Source organism: Leuciscus leuciscus (assembly GCF_965113295.1).
Source record: "Leuciscus leuciscus genome assembly, chromosome: 7".
Lineage (NCBI taxonomy): Eukaryota > Metazoa > Chordata > Actinopteri > Cypriniformes > Leuciscidae > Leuciscus > Leuciscus leuciscus.
The window spans coordinates 18251658-18277902 of NC_138731.1; the positions used below are offsets into that span (position 1 = coordinate 18251658).

Consider the following 26245-nt stretch of genomic DNA (forward strand, 5'->3'; position numbering starts at 1 on the left):
TGAGATCAACACAAGAGTCTTGAAAAGACAGATCAACACTTGAATGTGGGAAAGTTTCTTTAAATAAACCATTTTGAACAAAAAGAGATGCATAACAGCGCCCCCTACCATATAACAGTTTAAACATGGAAAAACCCTTCAGTGGCGGGGAAGCATTTTGATATGACAGGAAATCTCGTCAATGGCGGGGAAATAGTTCAATATGATTTAGGCCCTCTGCTTCATACTGAGAAAAAATGCGTTTTAGTCAAAGATTTCGTCAGAAGATTGAGACCATCAACACCCCTAAAGTTTGCCCTGTCCAATACTTTTTTATCTGTTCAACATTTCATGCTGTAATGTTAGGCAGTTTTGATTTATATGCTGTTGAATGTTTGATGTCAGTTCTTCCTTTTCGCTTTTTTTTTTTTTTTTTTTGATATGGAGATGCTGTACTATTTAAGAAGATGCATAACAGCGCCCCCTACCATAAACAGTGAAAACATGGAAAAACCCTTCAATGTCGGGGAAGCATTTTGTTATGAAGAAAAATCTCGTAAATGGTGGGGAAAGAGTTAACTATGTTTTCGGTCTGCTGCTTGATACTGAAGTCTACCAATACCCCTTACCTATGGAAAAAATGACTGTAACTCATGGCATTAAGTGTGTTATTGCTTTGTTCTCAGTAGCTCTACTTAATTACATTTCCCCGTACCACAGTGTTTACTTGGAACTACATTATACCACAGGCAAGTCCCGTAGAAACACTGAGTCACTGAGGCAGGAACATTTAGTTTGTCAAATGTCCACATGCTCCTCTCAGACATGTAACATGCTCATAGCATTATACTAAAACAAGGATGTTTTCTCTCATGAGATGTTTAAGCATTCTGGATGGGCACACATGCACAAAAAAACACAAGCAACCAAGGACGATGGGGAGTGTAAATATTTAGGCTTAGAATTATTTAGAATTCAAGTTAATTCATAATGTAGGTCATAATGTAGTAACCAGAGACCAACAGAAATTCACAATTCTGATAAACATGGGGATGAGAAAAAGCCGGAAATGATAAAGTGGTAATAAAAATAATCTTAACATTCTTAGCACAGCTGGACTTTTGAAAGTGACATAATAAGTTCAGAGTGAATTCCTGCGTACATTTAATTGACCTCGGCTGTATGTCTTAACTTTGATTAATTAACCATTTGTGATTCACAAAAGCCAACATTTCAAGGACAGGGATAAGATTTAAAGTATATTATACTTTAAAAGAATATACTTTAGTGCAAACTGCATGTAATGTTTTGCAACACTTAACTGCATGTTAACAGTTAGTAACAGTACTGCATGTGTTAACACAGGGGCCAAATACAGGTGTAAACAGGGTCTAAAAGGTTTTGAGCCAAGCAGCCAGACGGGATATAAACTTTGTTGGCTGGAGACCCAAGTTTGGTTTGAAGACTAAATATGTACCAAGCATAATGTTCTCTCACCATTCCTGGTTTCTAACATGCACTCACTAGCCTGGATGCCAGCCGAACTTAGCCCCGCCCACAAGATTTGAGGTCGGGAAGTTCGGTCTGGACTTGGTCCGTTGTGGCATAGATATTATATAGAGACTAGATGCCCTATTGGCCGCTGGGCACTGAGAAATGCGGCCGCCATCTTAAACCGGTCGTATTCCTAGTTTCGTTGCGTGGCAGCAGTTAAGATGCTAGAGCACTGTGGAGTATATTTTCCTGTTCTAATCGGCGGACCATCGCAAATAGGGCCCGGGGGATTACTTTTGACATTACCGTACTATTGGTTGTATTTTGTGAATAGAATATTACCAGATAATTGAGAAGGAGCAAGGATCTTTGATATTACTGTACTGAAATTGTAGCCAGCTAACGTTAGCTAGGCAATGTTTACTGCACCAGCCGGTGTTCACCTGACATGGAGAGGTGGGGTAAAGTAATAATTACAAGAGCTTCTCGGTTATTTTAGTCCCATCCGAATGTGCATCTCAGTAATCATAACGGACAATGTAAGTAAAGATTACGGCGACTTTTACCTTTTGTAAAAAGGTCCAGGAAAATTATCTCAGGTAACGTTTATATTAATAGACGTGCGAATAGACCCTCTGTAAATCAAGTAATTTCGTGTTTAAAAGTAGTTTCCTGTGGTTTTTCAAGTATTGAGACGCTTGAAAGGCATTCAGTTGCGTTCTGGACACTAAGTCTCCCCCAAGTGTTTTCTCCCTCCCTCAACTCAAGTGTTTTCCACATACCATTCAGATCAGAAAGAAGTTCGAAAGCACTTGTAAGAGGCACGAAACTTACTTTTAGCGCAACCCAATCTGAAGTTAATTCATACATTGTTCGACCGGACATAACTGTTTTATATATAGGTTATTTGTGTTTGCGCACGTGATATCAGGAAGCAATGTAAATGTAAAACACACACGTTTCTTCAACTTATTAAAATATCTTACTTTACTGCAACTATCTGTTTCTGCTTCTTTATCATATTTATAGTGTGTGATTTATAAAATACCTTATATCCTACATCACATATTTTGATTTTGGACGTCTGGTCACTTTATATCTTATATCAGATTATTATATTACTGTTAAGCCTACTATGAATATTAAAATACGCCGAACCATGTGTCCTGTACAATAGCTACATGAATGACCTTTGCAGCAAAAAAAAAAAACCCGCGTGAAAATCAGTTCGGTATTCAGTGAGGTATGATTAATTAAATGCGCTGACAGCTCATTGCACCTGCCATACAGATTACACTGAGTGGAGCGGGTGACCGGTCTAAGATGGCGGCCCCACGGCTCGCCCGCGCCAGTAGGCAGTAGCGGTCGATAGGGCGTCTATCTATATGATGTCTGTGCGTTGTGGAGCAACTATGCTCGAACCAGAGCTGTTCGGACCAATCAAATTGTAAGGGCGGGCTTTATACGATGATGGACAGATGATCAACAGTAAAGTAATCATCCACGTCACCAAAGAGCGCTTGAGTTGAATTCGTTTACAACAAAGATGACTGCCGCTGGAGAATTGAGATGTGTATATTCCGCCATCGCGTCTGTTATCGAAGATATTGACAGCGCATTAATTTTAAAAGAGGAACAGAGAACCGCGATCAAGGCATTTGTCGATCGGAAATATGAATGAAGAACATACGTCACTTTCTCCATTGCTCTGATTGGTTGTAGGTCTATCCAATTGAGTGCAGAGGCCTATTCTTTCCTGATTCGGTTGAAACGCCCCATAATCACAGCCCAATGGAGCAGTATCAGACTCATATTCTGACTAGAATCTGAGTATGACGACGTCAGGCTACGCACTCACCACATTCGGCGCAGTCTTGCTGCTGTCAGAGCAGAAACAAAAACTGCTGCTCTTCGTATGTTTTTCCGTCGTCTCCTTTCGCATTCATATGTAAATTGCACAAGCTTATTTTGTTTATTAGATCGAAAGAAGTGGTTGAAAGTGGACAGAAGAGACGGATTAAAACATCTGGTGTAAACGAGAATGTGTCTCCCTCGTCTACTAGTGATCTGATTGAACTAACACATCTTAATACCTGGAGTAAACAGGGCCTTAGCGTGTCTAGCATTTGTCTGAGTCATATAGCTGTCTTAAATAGCGTGTGCATAGCACTTCGTCTTTGGTAACATGCGATTTTGGCCAAATGAAAAAACTGAGCACCCACATAGCTACAATAAATGTTATAATCTGTAAATTGATGACAAAGTAATGTGATTCACTTACATTCACCGGTCAAAAATCCTCATAACTCCATGTGTCATGGTCATGTTTAGCTACTGTCTTGTGTAGTTTTCATTGTCACCATTTGCATTAGTTCTAGTCATTCATTCGTCGTCATGCTTTCTAATTAGTCCATGCCTGTTCCCAGTTCTGTTAATCATCATCTTCAGTGAATTTAAGCCTTCAGTTCTCCTCAGCTCATTGTCTTGTGCTAACATTACGTTGATGTTATGTAGACTATCGCTCATTGTGTTTATTAAAATATATTTCTCGTTATCATTCTGCGTCACGCATCTCATTGTGGATTCAACTACAAGAAACCTGTGACAATCTGAGCTTGATTTTGGTAAAATGTTAACACATGCATGCAAGTGACTGACCATATAAAGCTGCAATATTAACCTTGACAATGTGGTGTTTAAGCCAGAACGCGCGCACACGTCACACACCAGGAAGCGCGCGCGCCCTCAGATCACTTGGACGTGGTTGTGACACGTTGTGTAGAGGTAAAAACGATATAAATACTGTTTAGATTCAAGATGAATGGCGTGCTCAATTCCTTTTGAGTTTGATTTGGGTGCTCTTCGGTCTAAGGTAGAACATCTAAGAGGCAATTACCTGTAGACCTTTAACACTGATTGCCAGCACCTGTGTGTTTGCTTCTACTTGTGTGTGTTTGTCATTATAAGATCAGTTTTCCATCTGCTTCATTATGCCCTGAAGAAGGCTCCATGCAGCTACACGTGGGCTTTTTAAAGTTGTCCAGTTAGGACATGTCATTTTTGTAATAAAGACATTTTAATTAAGGAGTGCCTCGGTTATCAGAGAATTCTTTCTCTACACTGCCTCTACGATATAAATACTGTTCGTTTTCTCACACAAACCGCTCGTTTCATGTCTTAGGCCATCAATGTGTACTTACAATGGGGAATTGTTTAATTTGGACTTCTCTGTGCATGCTCTTTGAGGTGGTAACCATAGACCTGCATTATATGACTGACAGACAAGAACGGTTTGACTTAAAAATATCAAAATTGAAACTACTGCGGAAACAAAGACACCTACATCTTGGATGCCCTTGAGGTAAGCTAAAACATACCAAAATTTTATTTCAAAGTGAACTATCCCTTTAATATCACTCATCAAGCATGTAATGCATGTAAAAACAGCAACAATATGTAAGTCTTTCTAAATATGGTTGTGTACTGTTGAATGCAGGATTTATAAACTCAAATAATTTCTATTACGTATTTGTATTACAAAGTGCACTTTTTAAAAGTGTACCTAAGTGGTTTTATTTATTTTATTTCATTGATATTATATTGTCTTTAAAAATACAATTTGACTTGTACAACTACAAGTGTACATTCAATATAATGAAGTGCTTTTCTGTTTCACAAGGGTTTACTTTAGTTAGTTTTAGTTTAGGTTTACTTACATTTCCAGTGGTAAGCTATTTTATTTACATTGCTGAAGATGTCACTTATGGATTTGTCACATTTGGTTAGGACATGGTGTTTAACAATTTAATACCAAGAAGCCTCCAGATAGAGGATTGAATAACTGTTTTTCACATCCTTTGTGATATTTTATAAAAATGTAATGAATATTTTACTGCTTTGTGTGTGCTGCTCTTTCCCAGCTTTAGGGAAAGTTCACACGACACACAAACTTCATACCAGCCTGGGGTCAAAGGGGTCGCTATTTAACACCGGACATGGGTGGTGCCACTACAACTCATTTGTGGGAACTACCCCTTCAATGTAGGCCAGTATACTGTACAGTCAACTACATACATTACTCACACAGACATGTACTGTAGATCTAAAGAATGTGCATTCATTTAAAAACCTAAACTTCCGAAAAATTTCAAAAGCTCTGCTATCTGCTATGCTACTTCCAGTGTCGCTCGGGCTGAGATTTCCTCAGCACAGGTCTTCCCCTCGGAACAATTTTACATCCTGCCTTGATCCTTCTAATCGAACACAATAGATTTTCCCCCAATTGTTTTGCTTTTTTGACGGAGCAGATTATTTTGGCAGGCGATGTAGCAGCGTTTTTCCTGTCCTTATCAACAGTAGACATCTTTTGTGCTGTGCTGGTCCACCTATTCACACTGGTATAGAGTGCACACACTTACTTCACGTGCGCACTTATTCTCGTGCACAACTTCAGGAACCACCCAGTGACCACATCCATGTCCTCTTACCTTATATGGTAGAAGGAATTTCCACAGAGGATGTTGATGAATAGCATGCAGGTCATAAATACAGTATTTTTTAATGCAGTTATTGCTGTTGCAAATGGGTCATTTTTACGTACCAACTTTTTCACTTTCTTTGATTTTCTATCCAAACATTGGTCAAACAACAAGAGGCAGTAATCAACCCCAAAGGATAAAGATAATATCGTAAAATAAATCCCACATATACATCAAACAAAATGTGCTTCCTGACAATGCAAATGTCTCTCTTTCTCAAATTTTTACATCCCATCCCAAAATGTAATTCTTCAAGCTAGTGTTGTAGTTCTCAAGAGTGGTCTTGGTGTCAAGACCATTATGTAGACATTTGTACTCGTTCTTGTCTCGGGGGTAGACCCGGTACTCTGAACAGGGCCGCACTGCCTGCCAGACACCAGGATATGCACAGTTTGATTTTAGACTGTTTATAGTCAGGCAAACAACACGTAGCAGCTTTACGTCATTGTTCGTTCGTCAAGTCTGTGGAAACATGCGGCCAGGCTCAAGTTCACCTGGCCGAGAACAGGCTCTGGCTCCAGAACACAAACTATTCTGGGGTGCGTTTCCCGTACAACGGCGTAACTCACTGGTTCACTTCCATAGTACGATACATCGTTGAAGAAATCAACTAGCTAGTCACGACTGTTTCCCGATACCGTACTGTCGCAAATTGGTCGTTTAACCACGTTGGTTAATGATGTCATGCAGGTGGTCGAGTAATAACTTTCTTTAATGAATCTGTTTGAGATCTAATTAATGCTAAATGTTTTGCTATAAATTACGAACATGGCATCTGATGACTATTTCCAATTTTTCTCTCATTTTGCTTTATTTCCATTCAATCATAGGCTCGTTCCTACGTGGTAGAGCACGTTCGCACATGCGCACTCTTCAAAAATGGTGCTTTAAATCTCTTGACAAACTAAAGACGTAAAATGACATTTGTAAATATTCTAAATAAAAGATACAGATTGCACTGAATGTCAGCTTGCTTATTTTGCTCAAGATAAGGATTTATTAAGTCCACATGTCATGCAAACAAGAAACTATGCTTCTAACCACAGGTCCAAAGCTGTGTTTCCAACCACACAACTTTGCGATGCTGTTTGCAAATGTTCGTTAGAACGACTCGTTAGACTCGTTGAACTATGCTGATAACGATGGAACTTGCGACCATAGTTGGATAACGATGCTTTTGGGAAACGCACCCCTGGTGGAAAAGAGCTATTTTATGTCAAGACCGGTCAAGACCACAACTGCAGGGATATCACTGAATTGCCGGTGCATTGCCTGATTTATATGTTAACAATATTACTGTGATTGGATTTAAATCTTCCTGCTTCAAATACAATCAATAACTTATTTCTAATTTGATTTACTGCTGTACCGGGTCAGAAATCAATGAGGGGTTGGGTAAAAAATGTCACCAAAATTAATACAAAAATGCCCACAAAATTCAAGATATGATTGCAAAAAAAGTACTTGTATGAGATCTTGATTTTTATATTATAACATGTGATATAAATAAGCAAATTGGTAACATCTCTTTATAGTGTCTTACTACAATTGTATTATTGATTAAATATAATACATTTCTGTGTGCATTTCTGAGTGCTGGTCTGGTCTTGTCTTGGTCTCAACACACACTGGTCTCGGTCTTGACTTGGTCTCGGTTTGGGTGGTATTGACTATAACACTATTTGAAGCATTTTCATCGGACCAAAGTTGTGAAATAAAGTGCTGAATCTCCATGACAACACTATATAGCCATAAAACATACTTAACCCTCTGAGGTCTGAGCTGTTCTCTTACGAGAGGTCTCTCGTACTTGCGTAAGATATCTTACGCTAGGGGAAAACCTCTTTTCCTCGAGATATTGAAGCCAAAAATTATCCTTAATTTTGCAATAATGTAAAACGCATTGCAGCAGCATGCAGACATGGGCGAGACAGCTCGCGCGCCCATTGGCTGCTCTGCGGCAACTGCACCAGCCTATCGATAGAGGCTCCTCATGACGTCAGAACCAATGAGGGCGCTTCGCGCCCATTACGTCATGTCCCGCCGAAATCGGGTGGGGCCAGGGCTATAAATACGGCCCAGAGAGGCTGGTTTGGTCAGTTTTTCATCTCTTCAGCGGGCCTTCGCATCGCTGGATCCTGAGAGGAAGCTGCGCTGTCTGAGTCAAGCACCCAGTGGGATTAGTGCATCTGAAGCTGCTGGTCGACATCTCGCCGCCTTCAGTCGCCGTTTCTGCTGACGCTTTCCGGCGTACATATCCTTTTCTCTTCTACTGTGTTTTGTGTATGTGTGTGTGTTCGCCGCCGCGACACACACTCTCATTGCACTAAAAGAGCCGGGCGTCTTTTTCAAGACCCTTTCCCCCCCAACCCGCAAAGCTCGCCGGTGCGCCCGCTTGCCTTGCCTGCTTGGAGGATGATACCTGCTCTCCCTCTGTTCGAGCCGCGCAAACCGCGCCGTTCACAGGGGATGTCAGGAGCGGACGGTCACGGGGCTAGCTTTCTCTCTCCCTCTGTTCGAGCCGCGCAAAATGCGCCGTTCACAGGGGAGGCTGGAAGCGGACGGTCGGGGTTAGTTTTTCTTTACGTACAAGAAAGCTACCCTGCCTCTGCGCCCCATTCACGCGTCAATCACCAGCGAAAGGAGAAAATAGCGTTTTAGTCCCGCCGAGGCTGGACTGACCTGAAACTTCTCACACATTTCTCAGTTCCCTGATCAGGCGACTGGAAATATAAATATTGCAGCGCCGGCAAGCAAACGCCGAAGAAAACATGTTGACGCTCTTATATGCTCATGCATCTGAAAGCCTTTGTGTTCCCCCCTGTGGCTCGGTGACGGAATCTTTGGTTTTTCACACGAGAGACCGGAGTTCGAATCTCGGTCTAACGGCAGATTAATTATGCCTCCAATGCTTCGCTCTGTCAGTTCCCTGAAAGGCGACTGCAGATGTGCATTTTGCAGCCAACGAGCGCGTTGTACAACCCACTCGCCTGCACCCAAACACCGTTTCTATGGTTCCCGTGCGTCACTGGCGAAAGGAGAAAAGAGTGTTAATGTCCCGCTGCGGCCGGGCCGAATTCTATTTCTCATTCCCCTCTGAAGTTCGGGCGACTGGAAATGTCATACTGCAGTGAGCGAGCCTGTTGTAATGCACGCACGCCTGCAAACAAACGCCAGCATGTTGACGCTCTCTGTTTCTATGGCAACTTCTCGCTCGTTCAGTTCCAGTAAATGCGACTGTTCCAGTGTATTCTGCAGTAAACAAGTCGGCGACACAGCCCGCTTGCCTGCACACAAACGCCGCTTTACGGCTACCCAGATAAATCCCATAGAGTGTATTTCCTGGTGTTCCGGCCACGGCCGATGGTGTTATGAGTGTAGACAAAATGCCCACTGCCTGCCCAGTGCTCATTCCTACACAGAAACACAGGTTTCTCTGATAATATTCGCGCTATATAAAATCCTTTGTGTCTTCCCCTGTGGCCCAGTGGCAGATTCTCAGGTTTTCACGCGAGAGACCCGTGTTCGATCCCCGGGTCTACCGGCAAAAAAAAAAAAAAAAAAAAAAGTTTTGCCGTCAATGCTCGCTCTGTCAGTTCCCTGAAAAGGCGACTGCAGATGTGTATTTTTGCAGCCAACGAGCGCGTTGTACAACCCGCTCGCCTGCACCCAAGCACCGTTTCTATGGTTTCCGTGCGTCACTACCTCCATTCTCACACATTTCTCTGGAAAATGTCAATATTGCAGTGGACGAGTCTATTGTAATACACGCACACCTGCAAACAAACGCCAGCGTGTTGACACTCTCTGTTTCTATGGCAACTTCTCGCTCGTTCAGTTCCAGTAAATGCGACTGTTCCAGTGTATTCTGCAGTAAACAAGTCGGCGACACGGCCCGCTTGCCTGCACACAAACGCCGCTTTACGGCTACCCAGATAAATCCCATAGAGTGTATTTTCTGGTGTTCCGGCCACGGCCGATGGTGTTATGAGTGTAGACAAAATGCCCAGTGCTCATTCCTACACAGAAACACAGCCCGTCACACAGGGCTCGCGCACATGAAATCGACCCAGATCGATTGCGCATTAAATGTGGTAAATGTGCCCACTGCCCAGTGCCCACAAACACTACGTTCTGCATGTCTCAAGGTTTCTGTAAAACGAAACCAACATGCATTCGCTCTGCTCAGGCAGACAATGCTCTCAGTGTTGTAAATGTGCCCGCTATCCCACGCCCACATTCACACATAGACATGACAGGTCTTACGGGACTCGCCCAGCCCTCCCCCTCTCGATTGACCACCGCAGAGGAGTCGAGCGCGGGCAATCTGCCCGCTGTTATCAGCGCGCCCCCTGCCTCAAATGTCATAAGCGCGACGCTTATGTTGCAGCACACTGAAGCCCCTCTGTCGCTGAGCGACCAGAGCGCGCTTCGCATTCAACCCCTAGCCATTCGTGCAAACGCATGGGCAAGGCTACCCGGGGTTTCGAAGTGGGTGCTAGACATTATAGAAAGAGGCTATTCGCTACAGTTCGGTCGACGCCCGATCTAAGACGACTAAACAAAGCACTTCTGAAACGACGGTTCAGAATGCTCACGACCAAGAAAATCCTCTCGCAAATTTGCCAAGGTGACTGGTTCATGTCGATAGATCTGAAAGACGCTTATTTTCAAATACAAATAGCGTCACGTCACAGGCGATTTTTGAGATTCGCCTTCGAGGGCCAGGCATATCAGTTCACAGTCCTGCCATTCGGCCTATCCCTGGCACCTCGCGTATTCACGATGTGCATGGATGCAGCGCTCGCACCCCTCAGGCTCCGAGGCATACGAGTGCTGAATTATTTGGACGATTGGCTGGTTCTAGCTCGATCACAGTCGGCGCTCATAGAACACAGGACCATATTACTCAATCACCTCGAGAATTTAGGTCTCACAGTCAATTGGGCAAAGAGTTCACTGTCTCCCAGTCAGAAAATATATTTTCTGGGCACAGATCTGGACTCGCTGTCTATGACAGCACAGCTGTCGCCGCAGCGCAGACTAAGTATTCAGCGCATGACAGAGATTTTTCGCCACGGCACTTTAGTCCCGCTCAAAAAGTTTCAAAGGATGCTGGGTCTCATGGCTTCAGCATCCTCAGTGCTTCAGCTGGGTCTGCTTCGCATGCGCCCGCTGCAGTATTGGTTGAAAGCGCGCGCCGCGCAGAGCTTGGACCTCCGGTCTCGCGCGCCTCAAGGTCGATCAGAAATGCGTCGCAGCTCTGAAACCTTGGACAGTGACCGACTGGTACCGGTCAGGTGTAAGCCTGGGGACTTCCTCGAGTGTGAAGGTGGTGTCTACGGACGCCTCAACCTCGGGATGGGGAGCGCTGCTCGAGGGCAGACCGTTATTCGGCCAGTGGTCGGAACGGGAAAAGCTTCTGCATATAAACTGACTGGAAATGATGGCAGTCGACAACGCGCTGAGGCGCTTTTGTCCCCAGATAAAAAGACACCACGTCTTGGTCCGTTCGGACAACATGTCAGTGGTGGCTTATATAAATCACCAAGGAGGTATCAGATCCAGAATCCTTCACAGGCTGACGGAACGCCTCCTGGTCTGGGCTCAGCACAACCTGCGCTCGCTCAGGGCAGCGCATGTGCCCGGCCATCTGAATGTGGGACCAGACAGACTGTCCAGAAACAATCTGCCGACAGGAGAATGGTCTTTACATCCACAGACAGTCAAAATGCTATGGAGGACATTTGGCAGAGCGGAAATAGACCTATTTGCGTCTCGAGAACGCTCATTGTCAGGAATTCTTCTCCAAGAGCAGGGATGCGCTGGCTCACGCTGGCCCCGCTGCCCGCTCTATGCGTTTCCCCCTGTCACGCTCCTACCCCAGGTGTTAGAGCGAATCAGGGAGAGCGGATGCCCAGTGCTACTCGTCGCCCCATTTTGGACAAACCAAGTCTGGTTTCCAGTCCTGATGCAGCTGACGAGTACCGCCCCGTGGCCGATACCGGTGAGGAGGGATCTCCTCTCGCAGGCGAACGGCTCGATCTGGCATCCTCGCCCGGAGCTTTGGTCCCTACATGTGTGGGCCATCAACGGGTACCCGTTAACCTCCCAGCGGGAGTGTTAAACACGATCACGCAGGCTAGAGCTCCATCTACGAGGCGGCTCTATTCCTCAAAATGGTCTGTGTTCACTAGCTGGTGTACAGCGAGTGGCACTTCACCCTCACGCTGTGGGGTGCCGGAGGTTCTCTCCTTTTTACAAGAGCTTCTGGATAAGGGCAGAACCCCATCCACGCTCAAAGTTTATGTGGCGGCCATAGCAGCGTTCGCTGAACCACCGCTTGGCCAGTCATTAGGAAGGAACGATCTGGTCATTCGCTTCCTTAGAGGAGCTAAGAGGCTGAACCCTCCCAGACCACCCTCAGTTCCCGTTTGGGACCTTTCCACGGTTCTGGAAGCCATGAAAGGTGCCACATTCGAGCCAATACAGTCAATAGACCTGAAACCCTTGTCTTTCAAAACAGTGTTTCTTCTGGCTCTCGCTTCAGTGAAGCGCATAGGGGATTTGCAAGCGCTCTCAGTGAGCACGACGTGTATGGAGTTTGGGCCGAATGACTCGAGAGTCATACTCAAACCAAAGCACGGATATGTTCCTAAATCCCTCAACACACCGTTTAGGGCACAGGTTATCTCCCTGTCGGCCCTGCCGGTATCTGAGGGGGAAGGGGACGCAGGCTGCCTTTGCCCGGTCAGGGCGTTAAGAGCCTATGTGTCTCGCTCATCTGTTTTCAGACAGACGGAGCAGCTCTCTGTTTTGTTCAGCTGACGTTCTAAGGGACTAGCTGCGTCAAAACAGAGTCTATCCAGATGGATAGTTGATGCTATAGCGCTAGCTTACACATCCAAGGGCCTGCAATGCCCGATAGGTGTCAAAGCGCACTCCACAAGAGGCATGGCCTCGTCGTGGGCTTGGTCCAGTGGGATTGCCTTGCAAGATATCTGTATGGCGGCAGGCTGGGCCTCCCCGTCTACATTTATAAGGTTTTATAACCTCGAGGTTCCCGCTTTGCAAGCTAGGTTGCTCTCGGTTAAATTTTTCAGTATTGCCCGCCCGATGCTATCGGCTCGGGATGCTGAAACTGCTAGAGTGTCGATCACTGATCGCCTATATACTTCTGTGGGCAGTACGTAAGTCCCCCATATTTACCAGTCCAGGCTGAGTTCGCCCTGGCTGTGTGGAACACTTGATATAACATGCTCTTATCAGAGCTCAATATTACAGGAATGATGCTATTCTAGCCCCTCTTCCCGGATTCTCTGTGAGTCCCTTGTGATTAGGCACTGTATGAGCCCCGGGCACCTGCCCTTGGGACTTTAGTGTTATGTCTCAAGCACGCACGGTGTTTTACATTGTGTTCCCCTAGCGTAAGATATCTTACGCAAGTACGAGAGACCTCTCGTAAGAGAACGTACTCGGTTACTAACGTAACCTCGGTTCTCTCTAGAAGAGGGAACGAGTACTTGCGTATCTTGCCGTGCATGCGTCATGTTCTGATTCGCTTCAGCGATGAAAAACTGACCAAACCAGCCTCTCTGGGCCGTATTTATAGCCCTGGCCCCACCCGATTTCGGCGGGACAAGACGTAATGGGCGCGAAGCGCCCTCATTGGTTCTGACGTCATGAGGAGCCTCTATCGATAGGCTGGTGCAGTTGCCGCAGAGCAGCCAATGGGCGCGCGAGCTGTCTCGCCCATGTCTGCATGCTGCTGCAATGCGTTTTACATTATTGCAAAATTAAGGATAATTTTTGGCTTCAATATCTCGAGGAAAAGAGGTTTTCCCCTAGCGTAAGATATCTTACGCAAGTACTCGTTCCCTCTTCTAGAGAGAACCGAGGTTACGTTAGTAACCGAGTACGTTTTCTGGGCCATGGAGGTGTTCTGACATGCTCTGACATTTGTGTTTTTTTCTGTTACTAGTGACATTTTCATGGCTAAAGTCTAATTACACTGTATTCAGCACAAACTCTGCTACAATAATATATCAGCAGCATGTATGTAAAAGTTTGTAGTTTTGAGATAATGACATTTATGCGTGGTTTGTGAAAATACAAAAAAAAATTGTCACTGAAATAAGGCCATGAAACCCATACTGATTATTTCTTCACAAGACTTTTGAAAATTGTATGACGTAGCCTAGAATATTTGCTCCAAAACTATGTGAAAATCACCCTGACTGCTCATTCAGATAAGACAATCTATTGATTTAAAATTTCTAAGACGTGTTTTGTGTGACAAAGCCATATTCGAAGAGGCGTGATCATCTCATGAATATGTAAGCTTTTAACACCTGAGAAAGACAAAGACACTCCCCTAACTGCCCTATTAGGAGCGATCAGGCCCTGTCATTCAGAGCAACCTTGCACAAAGAATGAGGAGATTTAAAAAAGAATGGCTTTTAGATTGTTTGGATTTATTTACAACACAACATAATCCAAAAATACACAACAAATGACAAAAGAGCACATTGAAAACAATGATCCAAAGACAGAGACCTTTGTGCCATTCCTAAAAACATTGTACATACCATTTCCAAGGTGTTTGATTTTCACTTTACCATGTTCATGTACAGAGACTCATGTGAATGTTGAAGTCAGCAGGACTCAGTTGCATCTGGTCCCTGAAAGAAAAGAAAAAAGTGAACATACTGGTATCAAGAGAAACTAGGCCTGCATGATTTTGGGAATACATTTTAGATTTTTCTGGTTAAAATTGCTTTTTAAAATTCACAGAATACACACACACACACACACACAAATGTTTCCAACAATATATAATATAAAGAACACCATATTTGTTGTGCCTTGTAGGCATAAGCTATGTGCAGTACTGCATAAAATAATTTTATTATACAAAGCAGCCTATAAATCTTCCAAAAGATGTCAGTAACAATGCTAGAGAAAAATATATTGATTATCTTATGTTACTTCAAATGTTTCCATTCGTTATGATGATATGAAATGAGATAATAGTAAAAACATAAAGCCTAATGTTTGGTGCATTTTTCCTTTCAAACGCAATCGCGCTCCAAAATATGATACATTCAAACCCACAGCGCGCTCCAAAATATGATACATTCAAACGCCATCGCGCTCCAAAATATTAAACATTATGGTTATACATATCTATGTTTGAGCAGATATCCACAAACAGTATTTAACAGTAAACACGGGTCTAAATAGTATAATATTCACCATATATCTAGCAACAGTTCAACTGCAATGTGAAGTTTATGCAACAATACCATAAACTAATAAGTAAGAATTTCTTACCTTACATCTTTCTTGTCTTCAAATCGCGTTCTTCTTCTTCTGATGTAAATCCAATGTAAGCTCACAGCGCGTCTTCCAAACTCGACGAAAAGCAGAGACTTGTGAAGTGTTTTGGTGTTTTGTGTTTGAGGTAACGAGGGCGTTCGCGTTCCATGTGGAGATTTGCATGTGAATCTCTTTTGCGCGAGTGGGCGTCGCCGAATTAAAAGTAATTAGCAAGCGTTTGAGATACTGGACATCCTGTTGGTTTTATACAAATTACTTAAACAGAGAATATTTGTTTTCAGTTTGAATCCGATCATTTAAAAGTACACACTTAAATGTGTATAAAGGTATATGGCTCATAAATGTGTGAGAAGGATTCGCTGAGTTTTGTTTCAGTTTATAGACGTGCTCAAGAAAAAAAAGTTCACCGCGACGGAGAGGCAGAACGCACACCCTGTTTATTTTCTTTATTTTACAAAAGTACAATGTTTTGATTTGATTGTAAGTGGACACATACAAAAGTAGAAATATCACAGATTCTTTTTTTATATTTCTTTTTTCTGTATAACCATAAATGACGGAGTAATTTAAGTGTATTGTACTACAATGTGAAGAAAATCCAGCAAAACGCGGGGGCGCGTTTTCCGACCTCAGAGGGTTAAGTGTATTAAATGCAGTAACATAGTTTAAACTACCTTTCAAAAGACAGGCCTGAGCATTAGGGCTGGGACGGTATGGATTTTTTCTTACCGCGGTTGAAAAGCAAGAAATTACCGTGGTATAGCGGTAAACCGCTTTAAACCTTTGTGAAAATATTTGTGAATTTGATTATGTAGCCTACTTATCCATTTTCTTGCAAGTGCCGTCAAGATTACTCTCTGGTGCTGTACACTCGCCGCGACTCCGCGAGGGTTGACAAACGTGGTCTTCACGTGAGAGAATTGTGTTAAATAAGCACGTGCAATTAAAAGCTGAGGTCCTGCTTTTGGGGCTTCAAATTATAGGCTATAAAACATTTGCAATATAATTGGGAGTCTGCACATTATTTTGAAAATGATTATTTATTTTTTTTGGCTTGGACGCGGCGTCCGTCGAAAATAGACTAGGTGCCTATCTTTAGCGAAGCGGCGCGGAGAGACGCTTCTGAAACGCGCTGCGTCGTGGCTGGTGTAGCCTAAACACAAGCATTGACTAGAGTGGGCGCGATCAGCTCCGGTAGCTGCGTCGCAGCCGTAACGCGCCACAGAGTGTAAATAAGGGGTTATAGTCAATAGCCTACGAATGGAATGTTATGTGTCATGGAACTTTGCGCTCCCCAACTTGCGAAAGGTCGGATTTGCTCCATCTTTTGATGATACGTTTTTTTAGAAAACCTTGAATCCATGTGCCACAATGTTATTATACACAATCCATGTCATTAGAATCAATGAATCCATGTCATTAGACACAACGTGAACACATGTGAAGGCCAGTGTTTATTTTTTTATTTTTTTTGCAGTGATGGCGGTGATGACGGTGACGAGCTCAGACCCGCGATAAGCGTCACGTGACCGCGGTATTGCGGTAATGCGGTAACCGTCCCAGCCCTACTGAGCATTGGTATATCAATCATATATTAATGTTCAACCAGTTCCATTTGTACCTGCACCTACAGTATTTACCAGCTGGCCTCCTTTACACATTTAGTTAATCCAGCTCTCTCTCTCAAAAAAAGGTAACTTTTGGATAAAAAATTTGCATTTGGTCTTGGATTGCAAAAAGGCTCAAAATCAGAGACTCAATGTATATGGGTATGACCATGTTATATTTAGGTTCTCTAATCTCTTATGTTCTTCATCATGCACCAAATAGTCTTTACTGTCTAAGTGAGCCACCTACATTGACCATGCCCTGTAGGCCGGATCATTGCCTGTCTAAAATTAGCTTGGCCTGAAACCTGAAATCACTACACTCCTTGTCCCAGTATAATGGAGAGCCTCAGCCTACTGCTGTCACAAGTTTTTGATCAGGGAGGCACAAAATCTGATAAAGCTTTAGACAAGGAGGTTTATTCTTCTTCTATTCAGGGAAATCAGTTTAACTGAAGAAGAAAAAAACAAAAATACTTGATATTGATTCCTTTTTGTAGAGAGGGAGTTCTTGGCAGAAACACACCACAGGATCCTGTGCAAAACTGACTGACCTCTCATAAACCAAAAGGGCCTTTGAATAATGCAAAACGTTATACATGTTTATAAACACTTATACATAGGCATGTGCAATCCCCTGGGATCGAACCCAGAACCTTGCGTTGTTAACGCAATGCTCTTACCACTGAGCTACAAGAAAGTTTTTATACTTTCTTCCTAAGGTTTTGTTCCTGCTTTCTATATTCCCATAGTTGAGCACAAGTTTTAACATCTCATATATAATTGCATTTACCATGTAAAACTTGTGAAAAGAGTGAAAATAGATTTTTTTTCTGAAAGAAAACCTTCCACTGACTGCACATAAAGATCTCTTTAGGGGCAAATTGCCATATCAGCACTTAGGCTACTGTTCAAAATGAACATTTGTATCAGCACACAACCTTGGAATGGACCAAATTGAATCTACTGAGAGCAAACTAAAGTAGAACATGAGAATGACTGAACGACTGTAAACTTGACTTTTCAATATAACATGTAACTGAAAAGTAGTAATTGACATGTTCCAGCCACGTCAGTGTAGATTTGAGATGCTATTATAAAACCGCCTTACACAGTATGCAATGTCTTCTTCAAAAAACAAGGTGCCAAGGTGCATTCCACAGCTAGATTTTGAGCTAAAAGAATGAGGTTATAGCTGAAGGAGCTTTTACAGGCGTCTGGCAAACGATCAGCTCTTTTGAACTTGCTGTGTTTGCTGCTGGTGATGTGCGTGGCCAGAAACACATATCAGCATGAGGATCAGGAAAATAAATATGTCTTCATGTTGAAACCATCCTCAAACTGTAAGAGGAGTTCACACACTCATCATAACACATGCAGAGACTGTTGTCCAATGGTAAAGCTTCTACTATTCTGTCCAATGGTGGTTATTAATCTGTGCAAAACATAACAATAATTATAATGATAACTTACTGAATAACCTAGGCATGATGACAGTAAAATAATACACCACTCATCTAAGTAGCCACTTAATTTAAATGATAATTTCATGCAGAATATCCCTTCATTGCAATAACGACACAAAGTTCAATTCTGCATGAAATAAACATTTGCTCTATTTATTTTCTAAATACTTGTTATAGATCTTGCTGTGAACAATTAATCTGTCCATCCATTCATTTTAATATCCAAGCAACAACCGATGCATGGAACCAAATCCTGCCCTATTTTCTTTTTTCTTTTTCAATAATCCATCACTATTGGATGTATGACACAAATACAGAAGAAAAGATCTGTCGCAACTTCCATTTCATCACAACTTTAAATCTGTTGCTACTTCCTTTTCATCGCAACTTTAAATCTGTTACTACTTCCTTTTCATCGCAACTTTAAATCTGTTGCTACTTCCTTTTCATCGCAACTTTAAATATGTTACTACTTCCTTTTCATCGCAACTTTAAATCTGTTGCTACTTCCTTTTCATCGCAACTTTAAATCTGTTACTACTTCCTTTTCATCGCAACTTTAAATCTGTTGCTACTTCCTTTTCATCGCAACTTTAAATCTGTTACTACTTCTTTGTCATCGCAACTTTTTAAATCTGTTGCTACTCCCGTTTCATCGCAACTTTTAATCTGTTTCTACTTCCGTTTCATCGCAACTTTAAAGCTGCAGTCCGTAGCTTTTCCTCTTTGTCGCCATCTCTGTTTGAAATCTGCAATTGCAGTCATTCGCGGAATTATCAACTTTATGTGAGTTGTGCCTCGACACAGCACAGCTCGGATGAACACAATGTTTTGAGGAGAATGTGTGTCTCTCCGTCACCGCGCCGGTGTGGATACTGTCATTCAGAATGACAGATTATACTTTTTGGAAGTATGACCAACATAAGAGTTTTCACCGGAAAATGTCATCTGAACAAGTAAGTAACATCCACTTTTGTTCTGACCAACTAAGGGGGAAAAAGCATTGCAGTAAATCACGCTGATCAAATCTAACGATCACTTATCATATCACGTAAAACCGCGCAAATTATACTTTGTTCTCAAATTGTTAATGTTAACAACATTAGCATTGCGTGACTACATTTAATGCCCTTCCGATATTTATCCTTGTTTTCGCATGGGCCCGGTTGCAGTTTCTTTTATTCAGTAGCCAGTCCGAAGTCTGAACGAAGTCTTTTGCATTTTACAACGGGTGAATCTTGTCACTGGTGATTGTCGTTTGAACCTTTCTGGATCCGCCATCAAATTAATAAGTTTAATTATATCAAGTGCTGTGAGAAAAGGCTATAAATCTCCACCTCCAACATCCTCACAGGCAATATAGCCTACTAGCTGAGACACCTTCTTTATGTGTACAGATGTGACGTAATGACGCAAAGACATGCTCGAATTTCCCGCGGAAATCCACCAGTACCACTGGAATTAAAAACATTATTACAAGCTTAGCGTTTTGAATCGAGCTAAGGCAAGCAGATAGTTTTGAACACTGGCTGGTTATGAACTTGCTCAAACATTTATTTTGGATCATTTTGAACCCAAAAAAGTTATGGACCGGAGCTTTAAATCTTTCTACTTCCATTTCATCGCAACTTTAAATTTGTTGTTACTTCCTTTTCATCACAACTTTAAATCTGTTGCTACTTCCGTTTCATCACAACTTTAAATCTATTCACTTCCTTTTCATCGCAACTTTAAATCTGTTGCTACTTCCGTTTCATCACAACTTTAAATCTATTCACTTCCTTTTCATCGCAACTTTAAATCTGTTGCTACTTCCGTTTCGTCACAACTTTAAATCTATTCACTTACGTTTCATCACAACTTTTTATTTAGACAAATATTCGGAAAATAAATACTGAACTGCTAAAAAATAAACATTAAGGACCTTGCGTTGACAACCCTGTTTTCTTAGAAAGTTGCACTGGAACATTATGGATATTCTAGAAAGTCCAGTTCACCCTAAGGCAGCATTGTTCATCTTTAATAGTTTTTCAAATTAACAGCAGCAATAAGAGACAAAAATGTAAATAAGCAGATGTGTATTTTATACAGTATGATCACACCAACACTATCTCATCATGACCAATTCGTACAAATTTTTACGAGCGATTTACCATCAAGTGTCAGTTTGTGAGTATTAAAACATAATCACTCACAGACTCTAAACACATTTTCCTCATTAACTTCAGGCCAGTGTCTAATCTCTCACTATGGGATACCAGTTAGTTATATTACCACTAACAACCACACCTAATTGATGTGGGACTGATGTGAAACGGTCACATTTCAGCCTTATAAGGAATGGGCATAATGGGTAAAAGTTGTTTTTTAAAAAACATGCTTTCAATTAAAGGAACATGCACACTGCAAAGATCTGTAAACGGTTTAACATTTGCGAATTGCACATGAGGAAATTGAAATCCAGACAAGGACACTCCCACTCATCTAAGGGGCTCAGCATGTTGCACAAACCCTACACCACAATCTGCACTTAATCTTGTCCACTCAATATAGTAAAATTAAAAGCACACTTACTGCGTTGACCTCTATTGTAAGGACAAGGACTGCAAGGCACAACAGAAAACACCTGCAATATGAGAAAAACGTGAATTAATAAATGTGCAAAGGGAAAACAGATGCTTCCAAAACACAAAACAAAACAACAGACTTTACCTTAATGTGTGCCAATGCTGTAGATGGTTATCACCCTCCATGCGAGCCTGAAAACAGATTAAATCTCTCCTTCTGCTCAATGCCAGTGTCCTGTTACTGCATACTCGATGATCTGAACGTTACAGATGGACTGAAGTTAGTTCTCACTATTTTAAACATATTGTGTGCATATAACACACATTAAATGTACTGGTATCTTAGATCTCATGTTCCTTGTTGAAAGATCCAGCTTTAGCCGGTAGTTGTGTTTTGGAACATGGCAACTGCTTTCTAGCTGGCCCAATCTGTCATTAGCTTACAATCAAGAAATAGCAACAAACATAGCTCAAGGTGGTCATATATAATCGACCAATAAAGCATATTAGACGAACTAGAAACCAAAAACATGTTCCAAAAACACAACTACCATTTTGTATTAAAATGTGTAAAATAACTTCAAACACTTGGTTTTGTTATTATTTGATCACTTTTAATGACAACAAAACACATTTAAGCTGAATATTTTTAAGAGTAAGCTATTTTTGTGCATTATTGAATGTGAAGTAACGGCAGAAGTTTACCTCAGATCTCGCACGCGCTCAATCCTGATGCGTTCGCGCTTTCGGAAAGTTAGTTATCTCACCTAAAATCCACCTTTCCAAAGCTGTTTTAAGGGAATTGCTGTTCTCCCAGACTTAAACTTCCCCTTACAATGCTGATATGCGAATGATAGTTGTTCTAAACAGGGTTGTGTTGGTGCGTATTGATGGGTGGTCGTGGTCCTGACAGGGGGTGTGGTGGGCTCTTCTTCAAGACATTACTTTCAACCACAGCCACATAACGTTTCGGGCAAAGATGCAGACAAACGTATAGTTCAGGCTCGGGAAGAAGAGAGGCAAGAATTGCTTGAAACGGAGACGAATCCGTCGTCAGCGTGTCCTTTTGGACATTATTCATAGGTGTGAAGATGCGGCTAACATGTGTCACTGTTTTTCTTCTCACGGTCTCTTTGAGCATAGACAAGAGCACAGCTAAGGTAAGTCCAACTAGAAAACAAACTTATGCTAACTTAAATGTTTGTTTATTAGTAATGTCGTCGGTTTGGCCATAAGGAGTGCCGTATACGCTCGTGAGGCTTGAGTCGCGCGCAAGTGCGTGTAACTTGCGCGCGACTTGCTTGGGCTCAAGTTCCACTTTAGTTTTCAAATGCGAAAATTTCCATTTGACAAAGTTAAAGGATGGGATATAACTGTATTTAACGACAATATTGTCCATAAATAGCACACCAAATCGATATTACTTAGAAGAAACAAGCAGAATGATTATAGCTATGCATTCTGATGCTGTAACAAAACTAATTATGTCAGTCCAGTATTATCAAATGCATAATGTATATTCATATAGCACGACAATTGTTTTAACAATAGTCCCCCATACCCCTTAATTCAATTTCAAAGTACTTCATTGGCATGATTGTTTAACACAAAATAATGCCAAAGCAAATCAAACCAATGACAGGAAACGAAAAATACAATAAAATATAGGGCTCCAATAATATAAAAAGTAAACAAAACAAAAATACTCAGCAATATGCATTGTGCAATAGAATGGAATACATATTCAATAAGACATTAATGTACAACACCAACTCCTGCATTTGATATGTTTCTGACAGTTATTTCGTTGTTCTATAAAAGTTAATAAGAATAAATAAAAAATAAATGTGAGACTTCATTTGAAAGCCATGCTGAGTCTACCTTTTTCTTTGCCTATGTGGGAAACCACAGACAACCTTGGATTCTCTTTCAATGTGTTGTACGCTTGTGTGCACACTGCTACAGTTAACACAAACTTTTGTAAACTTATTGTTAACCTTCTGGACTTTGTTTTCCATTTGTTAAAGGCATTTTGCAACTTATCTGAGAAATCAGTATGACTTTTAAATGAATTCCAAGCTTCCAACAATGTTTACCCAAGAGAAAGTATGCAACTTATGCTTTCTCCAGCATGTTAGTTGCATAAGGATCTATATGCAGTAATCTGTGAGATCTAGCTGGTGTGTTTTTATTGGGGGTGTGGCTGGGGGCGGGGCTCCAGTGGGAAGCACGTTCAGGGCAAGGATTCGGGAAATGACAGGTGTCTGGGTGATAAGACCAGGCAGGATGATTGATTGTGTCATGACAATGATGAGATAAATTCACAAAGCAGTTACATCTGGTGATTTGGTCATATTTCTGAATGCATATAAGGGCATATCTGCTGGATGAATAAACTGCCCCTTGATACTGCAGATATATTTGTAGGAGTATATCTGTATGAAGAATAACTCTGTTGATTTCAAAACACAGCCATACAATGCCCCAACATAGCAGACCATGCCTTACAACTCTATTCCAATGGAACTGGTTGATGGATTATCACATTACTACAAGCATTAATTTGATTTAAACTGGTATGTCACATAGCTATATTGAATAAGCTACATTTTCCATATATTCCACAACTCTGCAATACTGAATTACAATTGGTCAATTGATTTTTTTTTCCATATTAAAACTTTATAATTAATAAACTTTATAATTGATCATTTTCCTTGGAAATATATTTCTTACATAACTGTGCAGGTTTCATAATATTATATTTTAGATTACTGTACAGTGTCTTCTGTATCTCAAACTGTAAAGCATGACACTAGCAACACATGCGTTGTACTCTGGATAATTTTTTTTTTAATCATAAGTGTGAATATCAACCATATCTCTCCACTGTTTGTTGGGGTCCTGATCATCCTGACAGGGTTAATGGCTGTCATAGCCTACATTATCACCTAATTATGTGAGCCGTTCTGAACTGTGTATTTTTGTTCTCTGGCATGCATTTACATTGAAAGTGTGTGAATCTGTAATCTCTCAGCACTTTTTGGGTGGAATACCTATCATATGCCTCCCACAGCTGCCTCTCTCCGTCACCTCAGCCTTGGATTGTAATTGATGCCATTTGTGAGTGGTATAAAAGTCAGGTTTGTTAACACTGTTTAAACAACTACAACAACAATAGCCCTGAGAACAATAATGTTTTGCTTTGTATTGTGTGTGACAAACACCAAAAGGTGTAACCATTTGTTGTTGTTGGCTTGGTTTGGGAGGCAGTGTTCTCATCTGTAAAAAAAATCATGACATATTGTTTTTTCTGGTCACTTTTTCGAGTTAAAGTAGTATGTATTTGGTGAGTGCAATCCCTAATATACATACTTATCCAGTTATCATCACATATAACTGAAAAGTTAGTAATAGCGAAGGCATCCTGTGCTCAATCAATTTAAATAAATGTTTAGGTGAAATGGGTGGAAAATAACTATTGTGTATTACAAAATCCACCCTAAATCCTTGCAGCATTAGTGGTATGTGTGGTTCACCAGACATTTTTGTTTTTCTTCTTGGGAGTCTAAATATTTGTTTAAAAAAACTACGTTCATGATGACTAAAGATGTGTGTTTGGAATTGTTTCCCTAGGCTTATTCTTACAAATACAAAGGGTGAAGAATATCCCTAACAAATAAATGTTTGCTTATATTATCTATGTGTATCTGTCTGTTTCAGTGGCATAATTAGTCTACATTGGCAGTTTATTTATTCATAAAATCTTCTTCCTTTTCTATTTGTACATTAATGGAAGGCTGGTGGTCTGGATGAGTTTCAGTTGAACATTATGTTTTTCCAAGCTTGTTTATCAATTGTGATTCACATAAGGTCAAAGTGGTCTCACGTGTATTCAGTTCATATCAGATTAGTGCTCACTTCCTAGAGTTAACTCACTTAATCAGGATGGCATTACAGATCAGATTCTCCACTTGAATGCAGTGAAGAAACGGCCAAAGTAAATGAAAGTGAATTCGGTAAACTTAACTGATAGCAGTGCAATCTCTGAGCGAACTCAGTCATGCCAAAACAACAGTATGTACCCGACACACCCTGAAAGATGAATTAGAAGACCTATTTACACTTCATTTTATCAGCCTAGTCACTTCATTGGTCTTGAATAGTGAGACAGTTGTCTGATTGGGTATGAATTGCATTTACACTTGAGCACGTAAATGCATTTCCCTAAAAATTATATCAATTACCTCTAATGTTCAGGTGTGATGGATTTTTACTCAGGATAATTCATCAATATTTTTGGAAATTTTCACTGAAGAGAAAGATTGTAAATATTAAAGGGCCCCTATTATGCTAATTTACAAGTTTTATTTCTAGAATACATAACCTTGATTTAAAAAAAAAAAAAAAAAAAAAAAAACATTATTTGTTGTCATAGTGTGCATTGCTGCAGCACCTCTTTTTACCATCTGCCTGAAATTTTTGTTACTGTCTCTTTAAAGCACAGTCTGCTCTGATTGGTCAGATGGCCTGGGGCCTCATTTATAAAACTTTGCGTAGGATTTGCGTCAGAAGTGGCGTATGGATGAAACATAGGACGTGCGTACGCACAGAAATATTCGGATTTATAAAACCGTGCGCACGCACATCCTACGCAGTTTTCCCTTAATAAATCACAATCAATTCTAAATGTAGCGCAGCTTTTGCGGCTTCATGTCACGCCCGTAGATGCCCATAAATAGTCCGTGAAACGCCCACAAGTTAATATTCATTGATTGCGAAATCATGGCAAACACAGAGAGGAAAAAAAAAAAAAACGTAACTTCACTCAATGTGAAGTAGAAGTTATCGTTGGCGAGGTGGAAAAGAGGAGTAAAATGTTGTTTGGAGGGCACAGTGTGGGCATTACTAATGCCAAAAAGGCACTTGAGTGGCAAAAGGTTGCAGACGGCGTAAATGCTGCAGCCTCACAACCTCGACCGTGGCCGAAATAAAGAAGAAATGGTCGGACATCAAAGTTGAGGCAAAAAAGCGTCTAGTGCATCGCCAGAGTTGAGGCATACGTCATACGTTATTTTATCAAAAATAAAACAAACTAAAGGCATATGCATGAATACCATGATTCCGTAGCTGATGAAGAAAAAACGAACGAGCTGAATGTCTTTTACTGTAGATTTGAGACCCCCGATCAGACACCCCATACCCGCCCTGACCATCTCTCTACACAGCCATCAACACCTCCAGCCATCCCCCTC

The 26245-nt window shown here is 41.4% G+C and overlaps 2 protein-coding genes across 2 annotated transcripts in view; one reads left to right on the forward strand and one right to left on the reverse strand.

Moving 5' to 3' along the window:
• The window catches only part of col4a2 (collagen, type IV, alpha 2), a 133264-nt gene extending 111410 nt beyond the window's left edge, over nt 1-21854 (reverse strand). Inside the window, exons 1-3 of the mRNA XM_082175795.1 lie at nt 21696-21854; nt 21136-21247; nt 20998-21049 (exon numbers count right to left, since the gene is read on the reverse strand). Coding sequence (XP_082031921.1) covers nt 20998-21049; nt 21136-21176 — 93 coding nt within the window. The 5' untranslated portion in view covers nt 21177-21247; nt 21696-21854. The remainder of the gene's footprint in view (nt 1-20997; nt 21050-21135; nt 21248-21695) is intronic.
• A 76-nt stretch (nt 21855-21930) lies between these two features.
• col4a1 (collagen, type IV, alpha 1) overlaps nt 21931-26245 on the forward strand; it is a 72261-nt gene continuing 67946 nt past the window's right edge. The window contains exon 1 of the mRNA XM_082175796.1: nt 21931-22150. Within this exon, the coding sequence (XP_082031922.1) occupies nt 22082-22150 (69 nt within the window). The 5' untranslated portion in view covers nt 21931-22081. The remainder of the gene's footprint in view (nt 22151-26245) is intronic.